Source organism: Stigmatopora argus, chromosome 4 (assembly GCF_051989625.1).
Source record: "Stigmatopora argus isolate UIUO_Sarg chromosome 4, RoL_Sarg_1.0, whole genome shotgun sequence".
Classification (NCBI taxonomy): domain Eukaryota; kingdom Metazoa; phylum Chordata; class Actinopteri; order Syngnathiformes; family Syngnathidae; genus Stigmatopora; species Stigmatopora argus.
Window position 1 is genome coordinate 3,416,717 of NC_135390.1, and position 22,944 is coordinate 3,439,660.

Genomic DNA, 22,944 nt, shown 5'->3' on the forward strand with positions numbered 1-22,944 from the left:
AGGGGAGGTTGTCTATGCTACTAAGTTGTTTTTTTTTTGCTTTCCAATATTATGTAATAGAGATCGATATTTGACGTCATCAATCGGAGACGGTGACGTAAGCCATTCTTGACTGCAGGAAGACCAGTTCAAAAAAATGCTCTTTTAGTTTCTCTTTTTACTGCCGTTTTCCAACCGCAAACTTTGGACATATGTCGGCGATTCTGACAAACTTGTAAAAAAAATTTTTTTTTACGTGTTTCGGTCTAATTGAACCCTGGGGGTATAATCGCCGGGCACATAAACTCTCCTAAATAGGTCAAGCTAAAGCATATATTGCACGTACTATTACTTCCTAAGTGTTAGCATTTTTTTCTGCTATTGCTAGCAGCAGAAGAAGACTGGAGCGTTTGATCACGTGAACATCGACCTGTAGTCCGATTCCAGCTAGCGTTGCTGAAGCTGGATAACTGTCGTCGCCCTTCAACAGCTCATTCCGTTAAACAGAAAAAGAAAAAAACCTCACTAAATCACAACAGCTTGGCTACACAGAAGAATTATTACCTATGGCTTCTCCGCTCAAAGTGTGCATAGTTGGTTCCGGAAACTGGTGAGTTTTAAAAGCTCGTAGATGCACGAGAGCGTGATAAATTGTTCCTCCCATGTGTCTAAATTTGATCTACTGCTACATTTCTGATTCTCGCTCGGAATTCTCATAATCCATCTTATCTATAGCCTAATACTGACAGAAAGGAAGCTCAAGAACAGCAAGTTCTAAGTTCCTTTATGCACAAATTTGTCAATACACTGTAGCTACAAAAAAAGCATAGAGGACGCGGCCAAAGACCCCCCGCCCCCACCACCACTACACACATCATCTCATCTCTTTTTGTGAACCGCTTTATCCTCACTAGGGTCGCGGGGGTGCTTGAGCCCATCCCAGCTGACTTTAGGCCAGAGGTGGGTGACACCCTGAATTTTTGTCCAGCCAATCGCGGGGAACAAGGAGACAAACAACCATTCACGCTCACACCTAGGGGCAATTTAGAGTGTAGAACCAGCCTATCATGCATGTCTTTGGAATATGGGTGGAAACAGGAGTACTCGGAGAAAACCCACGCAGGCCCGTGGAGAACATGCAAACTCCACACAACCTAGGTCCCCCACTGTGAGGCTGATGCGCTAACCACTCAGCTGCGGGGCCGCCCTGCTACAGGACCATACCACTCAAAACAAACAGACTCAAGGACAGTTTCCCTAGAGCCACCACCATAGTCAATCAGAGTTTTGCACTTAGGACCTAATCTACACTCAATTAAGTACTGTCACTGTACTACTATATGTAAAATGCTATAACACTGCCAGATGCATATCAATAAGGAATGTTCTGTGACTTTTACATCAGTCTTAGAACTTCAATACTAAAACACCGTAGCAACCTCACATGCTGCTAACCACTTTAGTCACTTTTTTTTTTTACCTCACTTCATTTCTATTGTATATAAATTGTCATGGGCAGCTCGGCGGCTTGAGTGGTTAGTCCGTTGGCCTCACAGCTCTGGGGTTAATGGGTTCAAATCCAGGTCGGTCCACCTGTGTGGAGTTTGCATGTTCTCCCTGGGCCTGCGTGGGTTTCCTCCAGGTACTCCGGTTTCCTCCTTCATTAAAAAAATATCCAAAAAACATGCATGGTAGGCTGATTGGACACTCTAAATTGCCCATAGGTATGGGTGTGTGTGAATGTTTGTCCGTCTCGTGCCCTGCGATCGGCTGGTCACCGATGCAGGGTGTCCCTCGCCTCTAGCCGAGACACACGTGGGATAGGCTACAGCACCCCCCGCGACCTTAATGAGGATAAAGCGGTTCAGAAAATGTGATGAGATGAATAAATCTTTTTTATGAATACAGTCGTACCTCTACTTACGAAATTAATTGGTTCAAAGACTTTTTCGTAACATGAAAACTTCGTAAATAGAGGTGTAATTTATATGTAAATTCTCTAATTCTAATACCCGTGTTTGTCCGCCAGATGCCAGCAAGAGCCCGTTCCACCAGGGCCGACAGCCGTCCACTTTGTAGTACATTTTAGACTTTTACGTGTACCCTATGTGTGTGTATATGAAAATATGTGCCACGTTGCATTTGTAAAGTTTTTAATCGCTTAATAAGGGGAATTCAAAATAAAATAATGGATAAGGGAATGGATTTACTTTTTGGGGGACTTCGTAACTTGGATCTTTTTCGTAACTCGAGTCACTCATTTGCATATATAAAATTTCGTAACCTGAAACTTTCATACCTAGAGGCATTTGTAAGTAGAGGTATGACTGTACTTGTGTGCACTAAGGTGAAGCTTTAAATCTTATTGTACTTGTATAATGACAATAAAAGCACACAATTCAATTTGATTGCCACTGTGTGGAGTTTTCATATTCATGCATGGGTTTTCTCCGGGTACTCCAGTTTCCTCCCACATCCCACAAACATGCAGGCTAGGCTGCTCTAAATTGCCCCAGGTATGAGTGTGAGCAAGAATGGTTGTCTGACTCCTTGTGCCCTGCAATTGGCTGGTCACTGATTCAGGGTGTCCCCTACCCAGTGCCCAAAATTAACTGGAATAGGCTCCATCAACTTCCATGACCTCTGTGAGGATAAGCGGTTCTGAAGATGAATGAATGAATTCAACTGCCATCTGCTTTGTTTCTAGGGGCTCAGCCATTGCTAGGATCATTGGAAACAATGTCAGGTCTTTGCAACATTTTGCAACCACAGTGAAGATGTGGGTTTTTGAAGAAAATGTTAATGGTCGAAAACTCACTGACATAATTAACACCGAGCACGAAAATGTCAAGTACCTGCCTGGATACAAGCTACCTGATAATGTGGTGAGACAAATTGCCTATTCGACTGCCCTTTTAATTTAAATCTCACAAAAACAAATCACAGAATTTGTTTTGAGGTATATATTTTCTACTTTGATAGGTGGCAGTTCCTCAGCTATGTGATGCTGCAGAGGGAGCAGACATTCTGGTGTTTGTGGTACCCCACCAGTTCATCAGGAAACTTTGTGATGAGATGTCAGGCTGTGTTACAGCCAAAGCTCGGGGTATTACACTAATTAAGGTAATTTACTCACCAACCCTCTGTGCACAGTCCACAGGCAAAAGGACAATAACACGGCCAAAATAAGCGATTATCAGATGCAGGACAACACCGAGCCAACCCACTTAAAGATCCAAATGAATTCCCCCTGGCTTTTACTTTCTTTTTTTCCCCATTTTTTAAATGCCTCGTACCTGAGCAAAGAGCAGCCTTATTGAAAATGTCCTTAACCCACTGTCCTCATTTGAGAACACCCTGTAATATTTTTCTTTCTTTTCCCATTTTTGTCAATGTTCTGAAAATGTTGCAAAAATCTAAAACTTCTCTTAGGTTAATACAGTTTAAAATGGGTTAAGTTCATCCAACTTTTTATTATTTTTTTTACAGTGGGGCAAATAAGTATTTAGTCAACCACCAATTGTGCAAGTTCTCCTAGTTGAAAGATTAGAGAGGCCTGTAATTGTCAACATGGGTAAACCTCAACCATGAGAGACAGAATGTAGGAAAAAAACCTGAAAATCACATTATTTGATTTTTAAATAATTTATTTCCAAATTAGAGTGGAAAATGAGTATTTGGTCACCTACAAACAAGCAAGATTTCTGGCTGTCAAAAAGGTCGAACTTCTAACTTCTTCTAACGAGGTCTCCACTCGTTACCTGTAATAATAGTATCTATTTTTAACTCCTTATCGGTATAAAACACACCTGTACACAACCTCAGTCTCTCACACTCCAAACTCAACTATGGCCAAGACCAAAGAGCTGTCCAAGGACAGCAGAGACAAAATTGTAGACCTGCACCAGGCTGGCAAGACTGAATCTGCAATAGGTAAAACGCTTGGTGTCAAGAAATCGACTGTGGGAGCAATTATTAGAAAATGGAAGACATACAAGACCACTGATAACCCCCCTCGATCTGGGGCTCCATACAAGATCTCACCCCGTGGCGTCAAAATGATAACAATAACGGTGAGCAAAAATCCCAGAACCACACGGGGGGGACGTAGTGAATGACCTACAGAGAGCTGGGACCACAGTAACAAAGGCTACTATCAGTAACACAATGCGCCGCCAGGGACTCAAATCCTGCACTGCAAGACGTGTCCCCCTGCTGAAGCCAGTACACAGGCCCGTCTGCAGTTCGCTAGAGAGCATTTGGATGATCCAGAAGAGGACTGGGAGAATGTGTTATGGTCAGATGAAACCAAAATAGAACTTTTTGGTCGAAACACAGGTTCTCGTGTTTGGAGGAGAAAGAATACTGAATTGCATCCGAAGAACACCATACCCACTGTGAAGCATGGGGGTGGAAACATCATGCTTTGGGGCTGTTTTTCTGCTCTGGGACCAGGACGACTGATCTGTTTAAAGGAAAGAACGAATGGGGCCATGTATCGAGAGATTTGGAGTGAAAATCTCCTTCCATCACCGAGGACATTGAAGATGAGACATGGCTGGATCTCTCAGCATGACAATGATCCCAAACACACAGCCAGGGCAACAAAGGAGTGGCTTCATAAGAAGCATTTCAATGTCCTGGAGTAGCCTAGCCAGTCTCCAGATCTCAACCCCATAGAAAATCTGTGGAGGGGCTTGAAAGTCTGTGTTGCCCAATTACAGCCCCAAAACATCACTGCCCTAGAGGAGATCTGCATGGAGGAATGGGCCAAAATACCAGCAACAGTGTGTGATAAGCTTGTGAAGAGTTACAGAAAACGTTTGGCCTCGATTATTGCCAACAAAGGGTACATAACAAAGTAGTGAGATGAACTTTTTTGTATTGACCAAATACTTATTTTCCACCATGATTTGCAAATAAATTCTTTAAAAATCAAACAATGTGATTTTCTGTTTTTTCCCCCACAATCTCTCTCATGGTTGAGGTTTACCCATGTTGACAATTACAGGCCTCTGTAATCTTTTCAAGTAGGATAACTTGCACAATTGGTGGTTGACTAAATACTTATTTGCCCCACTGTATGTATGTTGTTATAGCTCACAATAGATTCTGTTGCAAGATTAAATCAACATGTATGGGAGTGAGAGGTAACGGGGGTGAAAACCCACTCCCGATTCATGCACTAGCTTACTGCAGATAGTATGCCAAATTCATAATAGCGTTGCCAAGGGAATCAACAGACTGACAAATCTAATTGTCTTGCAATCTACCAGTAGTACCTTGGCGATCTACGTATGGAGCGCCCCTGGTCTACTGGATATTTAGGCTGAGCCCAACATAAAAATTCAGAAACATTTAAAACGTTAACCAATAGGATGAACAAGATAGGTTTATAAGTCCAGCACATTCGAGCTGATTTTTTTTTTCACTTCCATATTTTACAATGTGTTACTCCAGCCAGACTGTTTTGTCCAATGACTAAACAATGTTTGTGAGTTTGTTGTCAAATCCTGGGACCCTTGCGAAAATTGGAACATAAAAAGGAACACCATCAAACCAAAAGTGATACGCTGTATTTTGTTGAGGACCAAAGAAAGCAAACTATCTACTTTCCTTTCGGAAATACCCTCTTCGGAAACACTTTGCGAACAGCAAGTTTTTGTCCCTCCAAAGTTCTAGTTAAGTCAAAAGCCTTTATTGTCATTATACAACAGCTGCGTATAACGAAATTAGTGTGCTACTCCACAAAGTGCGTGCTTCAATAAAAACATAAATAAGTAATTTAAAGTCACGTCCGGGCAAGGTAATTCTAAAATATTGCACAGTCTAAGATATTGCACATATTCTACAAATCCATGTGAACATGAATTGAACAATAAGTCAAGAATCAAATGTGTTTTCCAATCAAGCAATACTCTTACTGAGGTGCTTGGCGTGCCCGAGTTTCGTTCGTTATGAAAACCATAATTTAAAAAAAAATGAATGCTATATTTAGTTATGAAAAAGAGGCTTTGAAATTAAAGAGCTCAATCTTTACATCTGTTTAGACCAGTGGTTCTTAACCTTGTTGGAGCTACCGAACCCCACCGTCGTATTACAATGGGAAGGCCGTCCTTTGCTCACTGTGGCTTCGCTCAGAGACACCGCCCTCGGCTCGCTGTGGCTTAGACCAGGGGTAACCGACCGGGGACTGGTGCCGGTCCGCGAGCCACCTAGTACCGGTCCATCAGAGAAATAAATATTAACGTTTTCAATCCCTCCCTCCTATTTGAAATGAGAAAAGTTGTTAATAATCGGTCTAATCGGTCTTATGCTTGGGACTTGTTTTTTGCCATCATGGACGTCGTCCGTGGAACCCCACCTCCACACTTCTGTCTTATGTTGTCGCCCTCCCTCATACACCGGTCTGCGAGAAAATAGGGAGGGACTGCTTCCTCGGTCCGCGGTGAGAAAAAGATTGAGGACCGCTGGCTTAGACGACTCTGGAGGCATTTTCAACAGCAATGTAAAATCCAAACAAAGCTGGAATTGACTTCAAGTATTCTCTCTCCAAGAAGTATGATGTACGTGATGTGAAACGCAGCTCGCTGGAAACAAGAAAAGGCAAGGCGGTGTGTATAGTTTCCGGCGCGCCTATATTTCTTTTATGGTATATTGCTTCTTCTTCAATGCTCAGAGCCATCCATTTCAGCACCGAAGAAGAAGCAGTGCCCTGTCTACACCATTTTTCACCACTACTCTTCATCTATCTTCCGGTTGTTAGTTTCAGCGTGGATTTTGACATTTTTATTAACTTTTTTTATACTCAGAAAAAAATCTGTGATGTAGTGAAGCTGCGAAGTAAAGAAGGATCACAGTAGTCAACATAAATAAGTTGTCATATAAAATAAGTAATCACGTACAAAAAGTGATTAAAGTGGTCGGCAGCCTATGGAGTTTTAGTGCAAGTACAAGATAAGAATTAAGTTTAGATTAGCTCCTCCCAGGTGCAGAACTCGAGTTGAGTATGGTGACGGCTCTTGGGAAGAAACTGTCCTTGATTACGTTTGTTTTGGCTGTAAAGAGGTGGACGCCCGGATGTGTATTGTCTTTTCTGTTGCTCTTTGCCCTTCCTAGGCACCGGGATTTGTAGAGGGTGGGCCGGAGAGGTAGGGGACAGTTGATGATCCTTTGGGCTGTGTTGATCACTCTCTGCAGAATAACCACTGCACCATCTGGTGGCATGCAGGAAATATTTAATTAAAAATAAATAAATAATTTGATGAGTAAATGTTAAAAAAGTCGTGGTCATTTGGGAAAGACAGAATAGCCGCGGAAAGGAATAACAATAACTAGCACTGTACACCCATTTTTTATTTTTTTACCTTTTTCAAATAGTTCATGTTATTGAATTATACCTTTACCATAACATTTGTGCTCTTTTTTTTCAGGGAATAGATGAAGGTCCTGAGGGCCTCAAGCTCATCTCTGACATCATTAGAGAGAAGACGGGCATTGATGTTAGTGTTCTTATGGGTGCAAATATTGCCAATGAAGTGGCAGCTGAGAAGTTCTGTGAAACCACCATCGGTAAGCAAAACAAACCTGATCCTTATTGCAAATGAAAAAGCATTTCATTCTAGTTGTACTTCGTTCATTTTGTCTTCTTGTTATCTATATTTTGACCGGTTCGTTGATAACATACAAAGGTGTTTTTTTTTATTAGGTTTTAGTCACCTCATATATTTTGGCGTTTTACTCACACCTTCAGAGTCTCTGGAGAAGGCAGGAGTCAGGTGACTAAAACCTAAAAAATAAAACAAAAAAATAAAAAAACTCCATTGTCTGTGATAAATGAACCGGTCAAAACATGGCATTTCATATGTAAAACAGATAACTCCATGAGTTATAGAAGTAAAATAATAGCAAATTTACTCCAATTGTTTTTGGTCATTTGGTTTTCACAAATAGCAAATAGCTTGAAAATTATTATATCAACATATTTCAAAGAAATTGGCGATGGTAATATTTATGACAGTCTGTGAACTAAAATACTTAAAGCTTTGGTGAAAAGTTTGTAAAAACAGCCGAGTTTGAACAGAAGCTTCAGATCTGGTGACATACACTAATTTAAATTGGCCCCTGATTTTCATGAACAAGAACACATTGCAAGCAATATACATGCACCACAAACAAAATCTGAACATTTTACCCTTTTGTTCTTGCATGGAAACAATTGTCGAGCTTTGGGTTCAGTGTGTTTTGGTTAGCAAGTCTGCACTGATTCTTCAGTGTCTGGAGAACACTCGCAAGATACCGTATTTACTCGCGTATAAGCCATATTTGTCGGACAAAAAATGATTACTGAATCGAGGGTACGGCTTATATGCGCATAAAAAGACGACATGCACGAAACGCCATAACATCATAACGCAAGACAATGCGGCTGATCCGGTCATTTATTTCAAAATAGAGAAAAGATAAACAGATACATTTGTCAATAAAAAGCATCAGGTTTCTCATTAAGATAGACTTATTTCTTTTTTCAAATTGAATAATTTTATATTTTGCATTTACAAAGACAAGCATATTAACTTCCTTATTTTATTGACCCTAATAATGTGCTTTTGATTCATACAGTATCTCAGAAATAAAACTTGCGATGATTTTTCTTAAGATTTTCCTTTCTAAGTAACACATTGTACTCCCTATTAAAACCATGAATATGGAGGTGAAAATTGTGAATCAGGGGGCGGCTTATATGCAAGAAATAGTAGAATTCTAACATTTTAAGGCAATTTTAAGAGTGCAGCTTATACGCAGGGGCGGCTTATATGCGAGTAAATACAGACACTCCCCTACTTACGAACGAGTTAGGTTCCGAGCGATTGTTCATAAGTTGAATTTGTTCACAAGTTGCTCAGTGCTATATTTTGTATTATAATTTATGTTTAAAGCATATAAAAGTATATTGAGGCCTATATAAGTATATTGAAGGTTTATATAAGTGCATTTGTATGTTTAAGGCTTGTATAAGTAACACGCATTGGTTTGTACTGAAAAAACATTTAATAAAATGGAGAGAATACATACAGTACTGTATACATACATTAGAGAGAGAGAGATTTACTAGAAACTGTCCGAAAGAAGCTATCTAATGACAATTGCAGTGTTCTTTTTTTTTCATCATAAATGATGCGGTAGCACTGTATGGCATCATTCATTTGATTTGCAAACTTTGTGCAACGTTCAATATTTGCGTCCTGCTGCTCGATCTTTCTGTTTATAAATGGTACTGACGGTCGAACGATTCAAGTTGTATTCACGTGCAATGCTCACCACTTTCTCACCCGCATCAAGCTTCGTTATTATTGCCACTCATTTCAAATGAAATGCCTTGCCTCTTCCTTGCACCTCCCTCACTAGAAGCCTTTCGCTTTTCACCAACCATATTCAATAATGGATGCACGAGATATTTAATGATACAAATGAAAAAGGTTCTTTGCGCACTGGAGATAAGTTCACGCACTTCCGCACTGCAACGAACTGGGCAGAGGAAGGTGGATGCTAGGTGAGCTCTCACAGCGCCAGGTGTCGGTATTAGCGGCGGAAAGAAGCACTACTTGGAAAAAGGTGTGCAATACAAAATCCAACTTACCAACATTTTTCGACATAAACGCAATTTGCAGACATGTTCGTATGTACCGTTGTTCGTAACTCGAATGTTCGTAAGTAGGGGAGCGTCTGTACAGTAAAACATTTTAGTTCATCCTTGCTAAATACTCATTTGAGAACATTTGGCACTGTTATGCTAATCTCTTTCTTAGACATTGTGGTGTATAGAAATGAACAACTGGTGTACGTTTGCATTGGCAGGGTGACTTAATCATCACGTAACAACCGTGGCAATTCAAATTCATATCACACCTGTAGATATTCTGGCAAAATCGGTAAAGAAATGTTTGTAGGTATTTTTGAAATAATTCAGTTCTTTTAGTATTAATAAGCTAATTTCTTACTTAATTGATGCAACATTTCAAGCATATTTTTCATGCTGTTTGAATGTATGGTTTGTTTGTTTATCTGTGCTCTATATCTACAGGTAGTAAAGATCTGAAGAATGGACTACTATTCAAAGAGCTCTTGCAGACTCCTAACTTTCGGATCACAGTGGTGGATGACGCAGATACGGTTGAGCTGTGTGGAGCTCTAAAGGTACACATAAATTCTTGTTGTCTTTTGAGGCCTTGTTATGTTATTTTAATGTTTAAACACCGAAGTGAAAATTATAACTTCCTATCTCATTAGCCTAGAAACATAGAAAGCACCAATTGAAAAACACACATTACCTTTACCTGCTAATTCGGAACATAGACACTACCAATAGGTCCGCAAGTGATTCATGTATTTAATCATCCCTGAGACAAATAAGTAAAAAATAAGGCTAAAAAATAATGCGTACCTTCTAGATATCAGTCTTATCCTTCCACAAGTAACAGATGAATAGCAATTTTAATTGGTGTCCTCACCAAGAAAAAGAACAAGAACCGATTGAGAATTTGAGACCTCTCGCCATGGAATAAAAATAGTGTTCGCTAGTCTGTTTAGGTGTTTTTCACATTTTTCACATATTCACCTACAGTAAAATTGAAAGTAAGAATAACTAAAATGATTTTTAATGTGTTAATGAAGATATTACTATTTGTGTCCAAGTTGTAAAAACAGTAGAAAAATACTACATTTTGGAATCAACATGCCAATTTTAATCAGGATAAAGATCTGAACTTTTTTTCCAAAATTGTTCCCCACTGTTATGGTTCTGTAAACTATAATCAGAAACTCTTTGCTTATTGTCTATGTCAGAACATTGTGGCAGTAGGTGCAGGTTTCTGCGACGGGCTGCGTTGTGGTGACAACACAAAGGCAGCTGTCATTCGTCTGGGCTTAATGGAAATGATAGCCTTCGCCAAACTCTTTTCAAAGGATGACACCGTTTCCACAGCAACCTTTCTGGAGAGCTGTGGCATAGCTGATCTCATCACGACCTGCTATGGTGGCCGAAATCGACGGGTAGCAGAGGCCTTTGCCATCACAGGGAAGGTACAGTAGATTCTGGTGGAAAACTGGTGGATTGAAAACAATTAATGGCTTGAATCTAATTCTCCCACACTGGACACACCTCCCAAGAGCATCGAGGAGCTGGAGAAGGAGATGTTGAATGGTCAGAAGCTCCAGGGTCCTGCCACCTCAGCTGAGGTTTATCGCATACTCAAACAGAAGAACCTAGTAGACAAGTCAGTCCGCATCTTTTTTTTTCTGTGTCAACCATTTGTACTTAATTGACCTTTGGCAAACCTCGCCTCCCATTGAACAATTTTACATCCTAGAGACCACCGTTAAGTCAGCATGATCCAACAAACGCTCGGGTGTCCTATTGTATAATTGATTGATTAGGTGTTTTTGAGTTTGCATATTGCCAAAAATTTAATGGAAGAAGAGGAAAACGGTCCACATTGTGTTGGTGTGTTAGACCATGACGCGATGCACGTATGGAATATCTAAATCGAACACCAGGTAATCAATGAGCATGTCTGTATGAATGTGTTTTTTCCATTCTCAAGTCAAATAACAACTGGATTCCAATCAGTCGCAACTTCTGCCGTCACTCCCAGCTACGTGTCTCCAAACATAAACAAGCATACGTACGTACGTGAAATAATATTAAAGTAAAGCTAGAGTTTAACAAGCAAGCTGTCTTCCCTAACTTGTACGTTGAGGCAACAACATTCATGAAACTGGATATCAAAGTTGTCGTTACTGATATTTTACTAGGATGTCGCCTATAAAACGTATAAATATAGCGTCATTCTTCATCTAGTTTCATTAGTTAACTTTGTCTACCACATACCTGTCAACCTCAGCCAATTGCTCCCCTTATTAATGATTGCAATTGCCCTCATTAAGCAATACAATCTGTACAAATGGAACGCGGCACATATTTACTCACATAGGGCGCACTTAAAAGTCTAAAATGTTCTCCACAGTATACACTAAATTCAAGATTCTGTAGCTATCTCTGTATGACGCTGACAGCTTGACTGTCTGGGTACATTGCTAGCTGACGGGGAGTCCGCGTGCGCGTATCATGCTTAAACCTTGACTATTATCAGTTGACGATGACGTTGTCGTCTGCTACCATTGACCGAGACAATCCGGATTAGAACTGAATTGGGTGAAATGAGATTGGTTTTACCAAAATCGTACTCAAAAATATCCCGTACAAAAGTTATTACATAACATATAATTTGAAATGATCAAAAAACTTTTAAAATACAGTGGTAACTCAAATGAACGTTTCCCATAGAAATTAACTAAAAACAAATTAATTCGTTCCAACCCTCTGAAAAAACACCCAAAACAGGATATTGGATTGGAAAAACACTTATTTGTTCTAATTCGCCATCTATTAACAAAGTAACAAATAACTAGTGGTTTAATAGTACTAAAATGTGTTTAATAGTACTAAAATTAGACGGCTTTCGCGGAGGGGAGAGGGGGAGACTTTTTGCACGGCAATGCGCTCGTAACATAACATAAACAAATTTAAATGAACTTGGATTACGATGCAGACACACTCAAAAATAAATTTCATCTAATCTTACACTAAACTTTTAAATTTTGATACCTTTCTTCTCTCGGGTTGGCTCTATTTGCCCCGCCTCCACCCTGACTTTCAGATGCAACCTATCGAGGGTTGTTTGCTTTTGTCTTCCCTTCAAAATATTCCCAAAAGGATGCACACAAATGTCCTCACAATAGGATAACGCACGACCACTTGCCAACGAGAAGTAGTCTCGACGGGGGGAAAAACACTGAAAGAATGCAACGCTCCGCCCAGTGCTCGTAGAGACATTACACGAGGGAGTTGCGATCAGAAAGACAGTGCTCATGATGTTCTTATGAGCAGCCTCACGTGTCCGCTTTATGCTCGTATATCAAAATTTGTCTTGTATCTCAAGATAAGTATTTGCCCAAAATTTTACTCGTATCTCAAATTTCTCGTATGTCGGGGCACTTGTATGTCGAGGTACCACTGTATGGGGAAAAACTTATAAGTTGACAGGTATGCTATCAATCCTATGAGTGCACAAGCATTAAAGATAGGCTTCCTGTACTTAGGAAAATATCACATCCTACCTAATATGCGTCTTGAACTTATTTTTCATGTAGCATTTTTTTAATGCGCACCTTAATATCACAACTCTTTGTTTTGTGTTAAACCTGGTAAACCCTTTAGTTTTAATCTGGAGTATGTTGCTCCTGGTATCGCTCCAAAATAAATGACTTAATACCCTCATACCACTCATACAGCATATCTGTCAACCTCAGCCAATTCCCCTTATTAAGTGATAATAAACCGTACAAATGCAATGCGGCACATATTTACTCACATGGGACACACTTAAGTGTCTAAAATTTTCCCAAAAGTGGACATAGTGCCCAATCAGTCAGTGCGCCTTTTGTATGCACTAAATTCAAGATTCTGTAGGTGTCGCTGTTGATGCTTGATAGATTTATTATTAATACACTTTAATCAAAACAGGGAGACATCATTAACATACACTGGCTACAACTTGCAAGGAAAATCACTCCCAACTCGCCCTCGTCCAGGATGATTCTAAAGAAACGGCATCTTCCTCTGTCAATTTAGTCAGCGCATAATCAAAACATTTAAGGTAATCTGATTCAAACAATTGCATAAGCTAACCGAATAACACCATTAAGGTCAAAAAACAACTGCCACAACAATCTCATATTAGATCGGAACCAAAACAACTGCGTAAGAATTTGCACAAATAAGCATAATAAATTCTTTATAAGGTGAACAGAGCGACCGTATTTTTAAACAATAATGCGAGTATCTTCGGAAGTTGATTCGATTATTGCCATCTGCCGGAATCCAAGTCAAAGCAATTTAAGAGTCCCTCGTAGATCTTCATTGCCAACTCAGATCAACAGTCTCGGCCTGGAACATGGTGTCCTGTTCGGTCAATAGTCCTGAAAACAATTAACTGGCCTCGAAAGCAGCTGTGGGGGGAAAGTGTCCTCACAAATTAAATTATAACTTCATTACCTATTAAATGCTTAATGAACATATAGTAACATCCCAGAATAAACCCAACAACGCTGACAGCTTGACTGTCTGGGTACATTGCTTGCTGACGCACTATATTTATTTATTTATTAGAGCCGAAATTGGTCAAACGAGATCGATTTTACTTTAAAAGAAAAATCCCGTACAAACGTAATTATATAACAACACAATTTAAATTGCTCAAAAAACGTATAGAATACGGTAAAAACATAAGTTGACAGGTATGCTCCAGTAAACGTCTGCCTGCAATGGCTTGTGCCATTGGGAGGCAGGAAGATTGTCATCTTGAGGCCTTAAAAGGGGTGGAGCTTTTGCCAATGGTAAATTGCCCCTTGGAAATTTGATCGTTATATAAACTGGTAAAATATTGTGCCATTGCTGTTTTTCAATCCCTTCAGATAGCCAATGTAACCCCATTGTCTCTCCAGGTTTCCTCTTTTTTCAGCTGTCTATCACATTTGCTTTGAGGGAAAGCGAGTCCAGGAGATGATTTCTTGTCTGCAGAGCCACCCAGAGCACATGTGATTACTTAATGGACAAGTCTACAATTTTCTTTTCATTAATCCTTTTCCCCCACAAGTATGATAGAACCAAAGTCCTTTGTCTTTTGAGTTGGAAAGCAAGTATCATGAACCAGTTTGATCATAATTGCCACTATTGATAGATTTCATTGATGAATCAGCAATTACTGTACACATGGAAGTTTAAAGACAATAACTAAACTTGACTAATAGAATAGATTTTTTTTCATTTTGTATGACAAAATATACTTTTTATATTAAACCTTTTGTACACATTTTTTTTCTTATTGTTGACCTGCCCTACTTTACTTTCTGCTTTCACCACTTGAGGTAAATACTGCTTTATTACATATCACTTCCAGGTCAACTCCAAAATTCTCAGGCCTTGAGGAAAGCTAAAACAAAAAAAGAACAATCTCTGAATCATGGGCTGATATGACATATTTACAAAGTTTTTTTGTAAGAAGGCATTCTGAAATTAAAGCAGAGCTGCCAACTACTCCGGAATTTCAGGAGTTTACCCAGAAATGCAACACAAACTTTGGGACTCCGGACAACCTCCCTAAACCACGGAAATCCAAAAGAATTGTCACTTAAATTTTTTTGAAACAACCATTTCAGAAAAGTACAAAATTTCCAATTTAAATGCCTCGAAATTCACACCATCGCCACAGATTCCGCCATCTTAATTCAACTGCACTGTAAACCGGAAGAATTCGGTGACCAGATTCGTCTTGCGCTTGATTTTGCATGAATCACATTCACTCCGGATAAACTCCGGAAATGGGACAAGGATACTCCTGAAATGGGGTCGACGGAGGTTGCCAGCTCTGTTAAAGGCTTTCACATTAAATTTAAAGTTTGCTTGAGAGAATTGTGAGTTAGTAGCAGTGCTATATCTATAAAATCGAAGCCTCAAAAACACTAGCTATTAATCCACTGCCAGACCAACGGTGCAAAAAGAAAATCATTGATGAATTGCATTATGGGGTACCCGGACGTTTCATCGGCGGACACTTGGTCGACGGACACTTCGTCCCCGGACGTTTCGTTGAACGGACGTTTGGTCGCCGGACAGTTCGTCAAACAGACATTTTGTCGCCGGACATTTCGTCGACGGACAATTCGGCGCCGGACATTTTGTCGAACAGACAATTAGTCGCCGGATTCGCTCGCTCTCAAAATTATAATCATGAGAGAGAGAGAGAGTTTACTGTTGAAAGCGATCAACCAGGTAATCTCGCTCTCAAAATTATAATCATGAGAGAGTTTGTCCTTGATTACATTGACAATGTCAGAGCATTAATATCTAAATATCTAATATCAAAATTATCAATAATTTGCGTATTATTGGCGTTGTGTGTACATGTTTTTCAATTCGTCCTGTTCTCGTGTGTATAGACAAACTTGCCTTTTATACTATTAGTGTCCCAAATTAAACACATTATCAATAAGTTGCATATTATTGGGGTGTGTAGTACATGTTTTTCAATTTGTCCTGTTCTCGTGTGTGTATAGACAAACTTGCCTCGCCTGAGTAGGTACTCTGCACATCACGGTCAACATGAATTGGACGTCTACCGCCGTCAATGGCAGCCGATGGGTTAAATGAGTGCTGAGTACTCCGCACCTCACAGTCAACATGAATCGGACGTCTACCAATAATAGAGCACTCATACTTATTTGGCAGCCATCAACTATGCAGGTTATCACTCTAAAGTAGTCTGTAATTCTATTACAGGTACAACTTTGGGAAACTGAATTCTCTTATTTTTATAGAAGAAAACAAAAATAAAAAACAATACAGGAAGTCATTCATTGTGACTTTTAACCAAGTTATTCAATTTATTCAGTGTTTAGCAATTTTATATGAGCAAACTGCTCTAGTTTTCTCCGGTTTCAAGCTTGTGTGTTCCAGTCGCCCAGTTTGAGTTTCTTCCAAAGATTAATCTGAGTTAAATAAGGGTCAATGAACACTACTTCAAAATAAATCAATGTTTTTCTCTCCTGGTCATCCTTGGATTTTTCTTTTTGCTATAAAAAAGTTCATTATCCCATAGCAAGATCGGTACCCGAACGTCCGGCTGCCATTGACGGTGGTAGACGTCCGATTCATGTTGACTGTGAGGTGCAGAGTTCCTACTCAGGCCAGACAAGTTTGTCTATACACACACGAGAACAGGACGAATTGAAAAACATGTACACACAATGCCAATAATACGCAACTTATTGATAATTTCGATATTAAATATTTAGATATTAATGCTCCGACATTGTCAATGCAATTAATGACAAACTCTCTCTCTCACTCTCATTATTATAATTTTGAGAGCGAGAGATTACCTGGTTGATCGCTTTCAACAGTAAACTCTCTTTCTCTCTCTCTCATGATTATATTTTTGAGAGCGAGCGAATCCGGCGCCAAATTGTCAGTTCGACGAAATGTCCGGCGACAAAATGTCCGGCGACGAAATGTCTGTTCGACGAACTGTTCGGCACCCAAACGTCCATTTGACAAAACATCCGGGGACGAAACGTCCGGGGACGAAGTGTCCGTCGACCAAGTGTCCGTCGACCAAGTGTCCGTCGACCAAGTGTCCGTCGACCAAGTGTCCGTCGACCAAGTGTCCGTCGACCAAGTGTCCGTCGACCAAGTGTCCGTCGACCAAGTGTCCGTCGACCAAGTGTCCGTCGACCAAGTGTCCGTCGACGAAACGTCCGGTCACGGCATTATGGTCTGATGGGCGAGTGGTTAGCATGTCAGCCTCACAGTTCTGGGGTTAAGGCCACGGTTTAGGTGGATTGTGTAGTGTTTGCATGTTCTCCCTGGGCTTGTTTGAGTTTTCTCCGGGTACTTTGGTTTCCTCCCACATCCAAAAAACATGCATGGTGAATTGGTTGAACACTCTAAATTGCCCCTAATTATGAGTGTGAGGTTGTCACATGGTTGTCCGTCTCCTTGTACCCTGCGATTGGCTGGCCATCGATTCAGGCTGTCCCTGGGTGGTGCCCTTAGTTGGCTAGGATAGGCTCCAGCACAGGGCTGCTCAATATGTCGGCCGTGAGCTACCAGTGAGATCGCGAGCTACCAGTCGATTGCTAAGGTTCTATTGGTAGATCACATAACTGTAAGATTTGATCCAAGGATTGGATTTGTAGTAAAATTTTATATGGGACTTGAGCTGAGAAACAGCGCCATCGCGAGTCCAAGCACGATTACTACCTGCCTACACTATGCTGGCTCCTGTCGGCATCAGGTATATCATCAGCATGCATAGCTGAGGTTTGTCAGGGGCCCAGAAAAAAAGAGTAGATCCCCAAAGTTGGTTCCTTGAAAAGTAGATCTTTGAGCAAAAAAGTTTGAGCACCCCTGCTCCAGCATCTCCCATGACCCTTGTAAGGATCAGAGGTTCAGAAAATGAATGAATTGCATTATGCCTTGGACTAATAAAAACATGTTTTTATCATGAAATTATTTGTATGAATTGTGTCTCAATGATTTTGAACATGACTCAGGAATTTATCAATTCATTGTTGCCTCTCAAATTGGTCGAACTACAGTCGAACGTACAATGATTGTTGAAACCCAGCTAATGCTAACTCGTATACACATGCAGCAATCCATAGCCCAATCTGACCCTGATGTTGTCCTACTGTCTGACACTGATTAATATGTCTTTCCTATTCTGAGACACCAGGCCATGAGGCGATCATCCCAAACGGGAGGTCAAGGGAGTAATTCTCCCTCAACTACACGAGGGTTTTTCGCCCCCTCCTGGTCGGTCTGAACTCCAGTTCGTAGTGATTTGTGAAGAATTTTGTTCAAAAGTAGTGTCGCTAACAAAGGAGGTTCCAATGTGTTTATACTCACTACAGGAGGGAATTGTAAGATTATATCAGTTTTTGTAAGTATAAAAGCATCGTTCTCATACAAACTGTGAATGGCTGACATGTCAGCATAAACACTCAACTGTCTGACTGATTAATCAATCTTAGTCTTGTGATTGGGTTGACATGTCAGCACAAACACTCAACTGTCTGACACTGATTCATCAATCTTTGGCCTGCAAATGACTAAAACGTATCTGTCCAAAGTCCTACCGACAACTGTCAGTTTTGCCTGTATATAAGACTCACAAACTGGTCATTCGGAGAGAGTTGCAGGACAACAGACTGTGAGCGTTCACGCTGTTCAAGCTCTCTCCCCATCCTGCAGTCTGTTAATAAACGTATTTCCTTTAAATTGGTCTCCCTATTTCTTAACTTGCTCCTTAAGCTGTTTTACAGACCTATCAGTGTCACAGTTAACCAAGGAAGGCGCGGTCAGACTGAAGTGCTTCAATGCCAGGGTGGGCAGGGGTGGAAAGAGTATGTACAAGGGGTATGGAGTTCAAGAGCGGTAAGACGGGGAAGGGTCGAAGATCGCCAGTCTGGCTTCTTTTGTAACCGCATTTTGACGTTTTCATGGAGAAGGCGGTGTCGGGGATCAGAAGGAGGCAGCTGGTTCCAGGCATCAGCTTTAAGAAGTGCTTGAAAATTGAGGCGGGATGAGAGGGGTGTAAGATGTGCCTCATGTAGGACTGCTTCGGTGGTGGGTTATGGCGCGGGCTGCTTCCAGTTGGGGAGTTTCAAGGGATTTGAGGTGAGTTTGGGCCAGCCAGGGGGCCCATGCCGGTGCTGCGTACTCTGCGAGACTTCTCTGGGTGGCAATATACACCGTTCTAAGGTCGTTTGGTTGTCAACCCCAAGATGTGCCACTGAGTTTGCGGAGGAGATTCGTTCTTTTGGACATGGTTTGGCGGACTTTTTTCGCTTACTCCGCGAACGTGAGTTGTCGGTCGAAGGATACGCCAAGGAAAGTGGGGGTGGGGTTATGCTTGAGGGCGGCGCCATTTATTGAGATCTTTGGTTGCCATTTGGCCTGAGCTGGGTCCAGGCTGAAAAATGATGCCTCACACTTTGTGGTGTTAAGGTTTAGGTGTGCCTCGGAACTCCACCTCCAGTCTTTTTCAACCTCCGTTTGAAGTCTGCTTTCCACCTCCTCTTTGTTCCTACCCCGACAAGCAAGAGCCAGATCGTCTGCATAGGCGCTGACCAGGGTGGAATCGTTGAACTTGTCGAGGAGGTCATTAATGTAGATGATGAATAAGAGGGGCGACAGGAACGAGCCTTGGGGGAGCCCTTCTTTGAAGGTTCTGCTCCTGCCGACGGTATTGTTGATCCTGACCCTGGCTGTGCGATTTGTGAGCCAGTTGGTGATCCATCTGATGAAGCGGTAGGGGACCCCCAGGTCTGCCATTTTTTGTTAGAGACCTGTTCTCCATACCTGGTCGAATGCCTTGCTGAAGTCAAAGAAAGTTGCAAGCGTGCGTTGTCGTTGAGTCGACTGGAAGCCATCAGAGATGAACTGCGACAGTCGCAGGGCCTGGTCCATCGTGCTTCTTCCCTTTCGAAAACCGGCTTGCCAATGGCTGAGAAGCTGTTTATCTTCCAACCACCAGGCGAGACGGTTCACGATGAGCCTTTCCATCATTTTGCTAAGCGTAGAGGTGAGGGCAATGGGTCTGTAGCTCCCAACGTCCTTTGGTGCCTTCCCTTTTTTGAGGAAAGGGCTGATGGTGGCCACTCGCCAAGCTTGTGGACACCAGCCCTCTAGCCAGCTGGTGTTGACGATGTGGAGTAGTTTGGGGAGGATGTTTGCCGGGAGATTTTTTAGAAGGTCCGGGGCTATGTCGTCGGGTCCAACTGCCTTACCCGCTTTAAGTTGGGACAGCGCTGTCTGCAGTTCAGTATCGGTGAACGGGAGCTCGAGGACTTGTCGCGGTGAGCCGAGCAGTCTGCGGGTAGCTGTACGTAGAGAACGCACTGCTCGTCTGCTCCGCTTGTCACTCTTGCGTCCGCTGACCGAGGCATATTCCCTGATAAATGCTGTTGCCTTGGCTCGGTCACTCACGTACTCCTTGTTCTTGTAGACCAAGGACTCGCCAGATTGTTGCGTTTTGGTGCCTGAGAGATATTTTACTAAGGACCAGGCTTGTCCCGTAGATTTTGTCTCGGCGATCTTGGCGAGGTGTAAGCGCCATGCGTTTCTTTTCGCTTCAGTGGTTTTTTGTTTGATCTGTTGACAGAGTGCTATCCATTCTTTCCTATTTTGTTGGAGGTCTCGACATAGTCGATTCCTTTCGCGGATGAGGTCCTTCAGGTCCTGTGTCAACCATGGGAGCTTCTTCTGGCGGATAACTTTGACCGGTATTGTAAGTGCTGCTGCCTCTTTCATGTGTTGCACTAAGAGGGAGAGTTTTTCCGGGGCTGTGGCTGCTGCGGAGATTAAGGGTAGGCAATCTATGAGGATGGTACGATACCTCTTCCAGTCAGCTTTCGAGAAGTTTGTACTCTTCTTTGTTGGCATTCGACACAGAGAGCACGGTTCCACCTAATCAGAATCGGTCTGTGGTCGGAGGTCATCTCGTCGATGGGTTCCCATTGCAGATGTTCGGCCGTGGTGGGGTCAGCGATCGTTAGGTCAGGGGCACTCATGCCTGCTCCTTGTTGGTATCTGGCAGTTCGTGTCCACACGCCGTCATTAAGGAGAGTTAGGTCATGGTCATCGACCCATTGATGGATTGCGTTACCCCTGGGATCAGTCTTGGCAAGAATATCCCAGGTCGGGTGGTGCGCGTTGAAATCCCCGCAGATCAGGCCATGCTCCGTGAGGAGCCGGTTTAACCAGGAGAAATCTTGGGGGGCTGGACAATAATCTGATGTCGCCGGGGGGATGTAGGCGTTGACCAGCGAGAGGTGCCGCCTGCGGGCGATGGGAATCCCACAGCTGAGGGCATTGATGTGACCGGCTTTGGGCTTTTTACTCGTACTTCTTTCCCCCGTCTTTCACCCTCACAACACGGAGCACAAAATCCACGTTTTTACCTTTAGTTTCTCGCGGCTGCTTTTCTGTTTCCGTCACTCCCAGTTTTTTTTTCAAACCTCCCTCGGCTATTTTTCAGGGGAGGCGAAGGCGTATCCCGTTCGAAACTCGAATTGAAATTGAAGGACTCGAGAGGAAAACGAAAGGAAGTCTTCACCGCCTCACTTCGAGTGGAAGGACCGTCGCCGGACTCGAACCGAAGCCATAACCCACCTCGGGCCACTCTCACCCGGGCAGTACGCACTCGGCGTCGCGGTAGCATCCTCAACATGAGTCTGAAGACGGATACGGAGCCGAATAACAATGTCTCCATGGAGGAGGAGGTACGCACACTTTTTGTCAGCGGTCTACCAGTTGACCTCAAGCCATGGGAATTGTACCTTCTCTTCAGACCATTTAAGGGTTATGAAGGGTCACTGATTAAATTAACATCAAAAGAGCCTGTTGGGTTTGTAACATTTGACAGCCGAACTGGAGCCGAAGCTGCAAAAAATGCTCTAGATGGTATCCGTTTTGACCCCGAAAGCCCTCAGACACTACGCTTAGAGTTTGCTAAGGCCAACACGAAGATGGCAAAGAGTAAGCTGATGGCCACACCGAACCCCACAAATATCCACCCTGCTCTAGGAGCACACTTCATTGCACGGGACCCATATGACCTGACAGGGGCAGCACTGATTCCAGCCTCCCCCGACGCGTACACTTGTACACGTGCTTACCCACTGTACACGACTGAGCTGACCCCCGGCCTCCCTCACGCGGCCTTTACTTACCCGGCAGCGGCTGCTGCGGCTGCGCCCCTCCACGCCCAGGTGAGGGACCAACCGATGCGCTGGTACCCTACTCCTTCTGAGACTTCCCAGCCTGGATGGAAATCCCGGCAGTTTTGTTAGATATTTAGTCCCTGGAAGCCACACCTTTGTTCAGTTGAAGTGAGGTTTGCCAAGCTCATGAATTTAAGCAGGTTTATTTAATGGACAAATGTGCATTAGAAACAGTATTTATATCTCCAATTGTCTGTTGGGACAGTGTAAGTAGAAACCCCATCTTGCTGTTGACAATCTTCATGTGCCCCTTTTTGTGGTACAGAATAACACTTGCTTTAGAGTTTAGAAGCTTTCACAAGCTAGTCAAAGCTCCATGGAAGATGTTTGCTGAGGGAAATTAACACCTTGAAGATAGTCCCTTTTTGTGGCTTTTACCACTGGCCTCAAAGGGGTTAGAAGTGTCAATTCATTGCATGTTCAGTATTTTTGGCATGAACTTATAAGAATTCTGTGTATCCTATTTTTGCTCAGTGTTTGTGTTGCCTCATTGATTTAGCCTGGACAGCAAAATGTTTTGTTTTCCTGTAGCTCCTTGGTCTTACCGCTTTAATATCT

The 22,944-nt window shown here is 42.2% G+C and overlaps 1 protein-coding gene and 1 pseudogene across 2 annotated transcripts; both read left to right on the forward strand.

The window, feature by feature from the left end:
• The first annotated feature begins 91 nt into the window (after positions 1 to 91).
• gpd1l (glycerol-3-phosphate dehydrogenase 1 like) lies at positions 92 to 14,913 on the forward strand. 2 transcript variants are annotated; one of them, XM_077598371.1, is made up of 8 exons: positions 92 to 589; positions 2,687 to 2,864; positions 2,962 to 3,102; positions 7,413 to 7,551; positions 10,064 to 10,176; positions 10,825 to 11,061; positions 11,149 to 11,255; positions 14,545 to 14,913. In XM_077598371.1, the coding sequence occupies exons 1-8, from the start codon at positions 546 to 548 to the stop codon at positions 14,639 to 14,641; spliced, it is 1,056 nt and encodes a 351-aa protein (XP_077454497.1). In that variant the 5' UTR covers positions 92 to 545; the 3' UTR covers positions 14,642 to 14,913. The 2 variants fall into 2 exon arrangements, with proteins under 2 accessions (XP_077454497.1, XP_077454498.1); XM_077598372.1 differs by having other exon boundaries at positions 10,945 to 11,061.
• A 6,695-nt stretch (positions 14,914 to 21,608) lies between these two features.
• LOC144073132 (RNA-binding protein, mRNA-processing factor 2a pseudogene) lies at positions 21,609 to 22,688 on the forward strand (annotated as a pseudogene).
• The last annotated feature ends 256 nt before the right edge of the window (positions 22,689 to 22,944 follow it).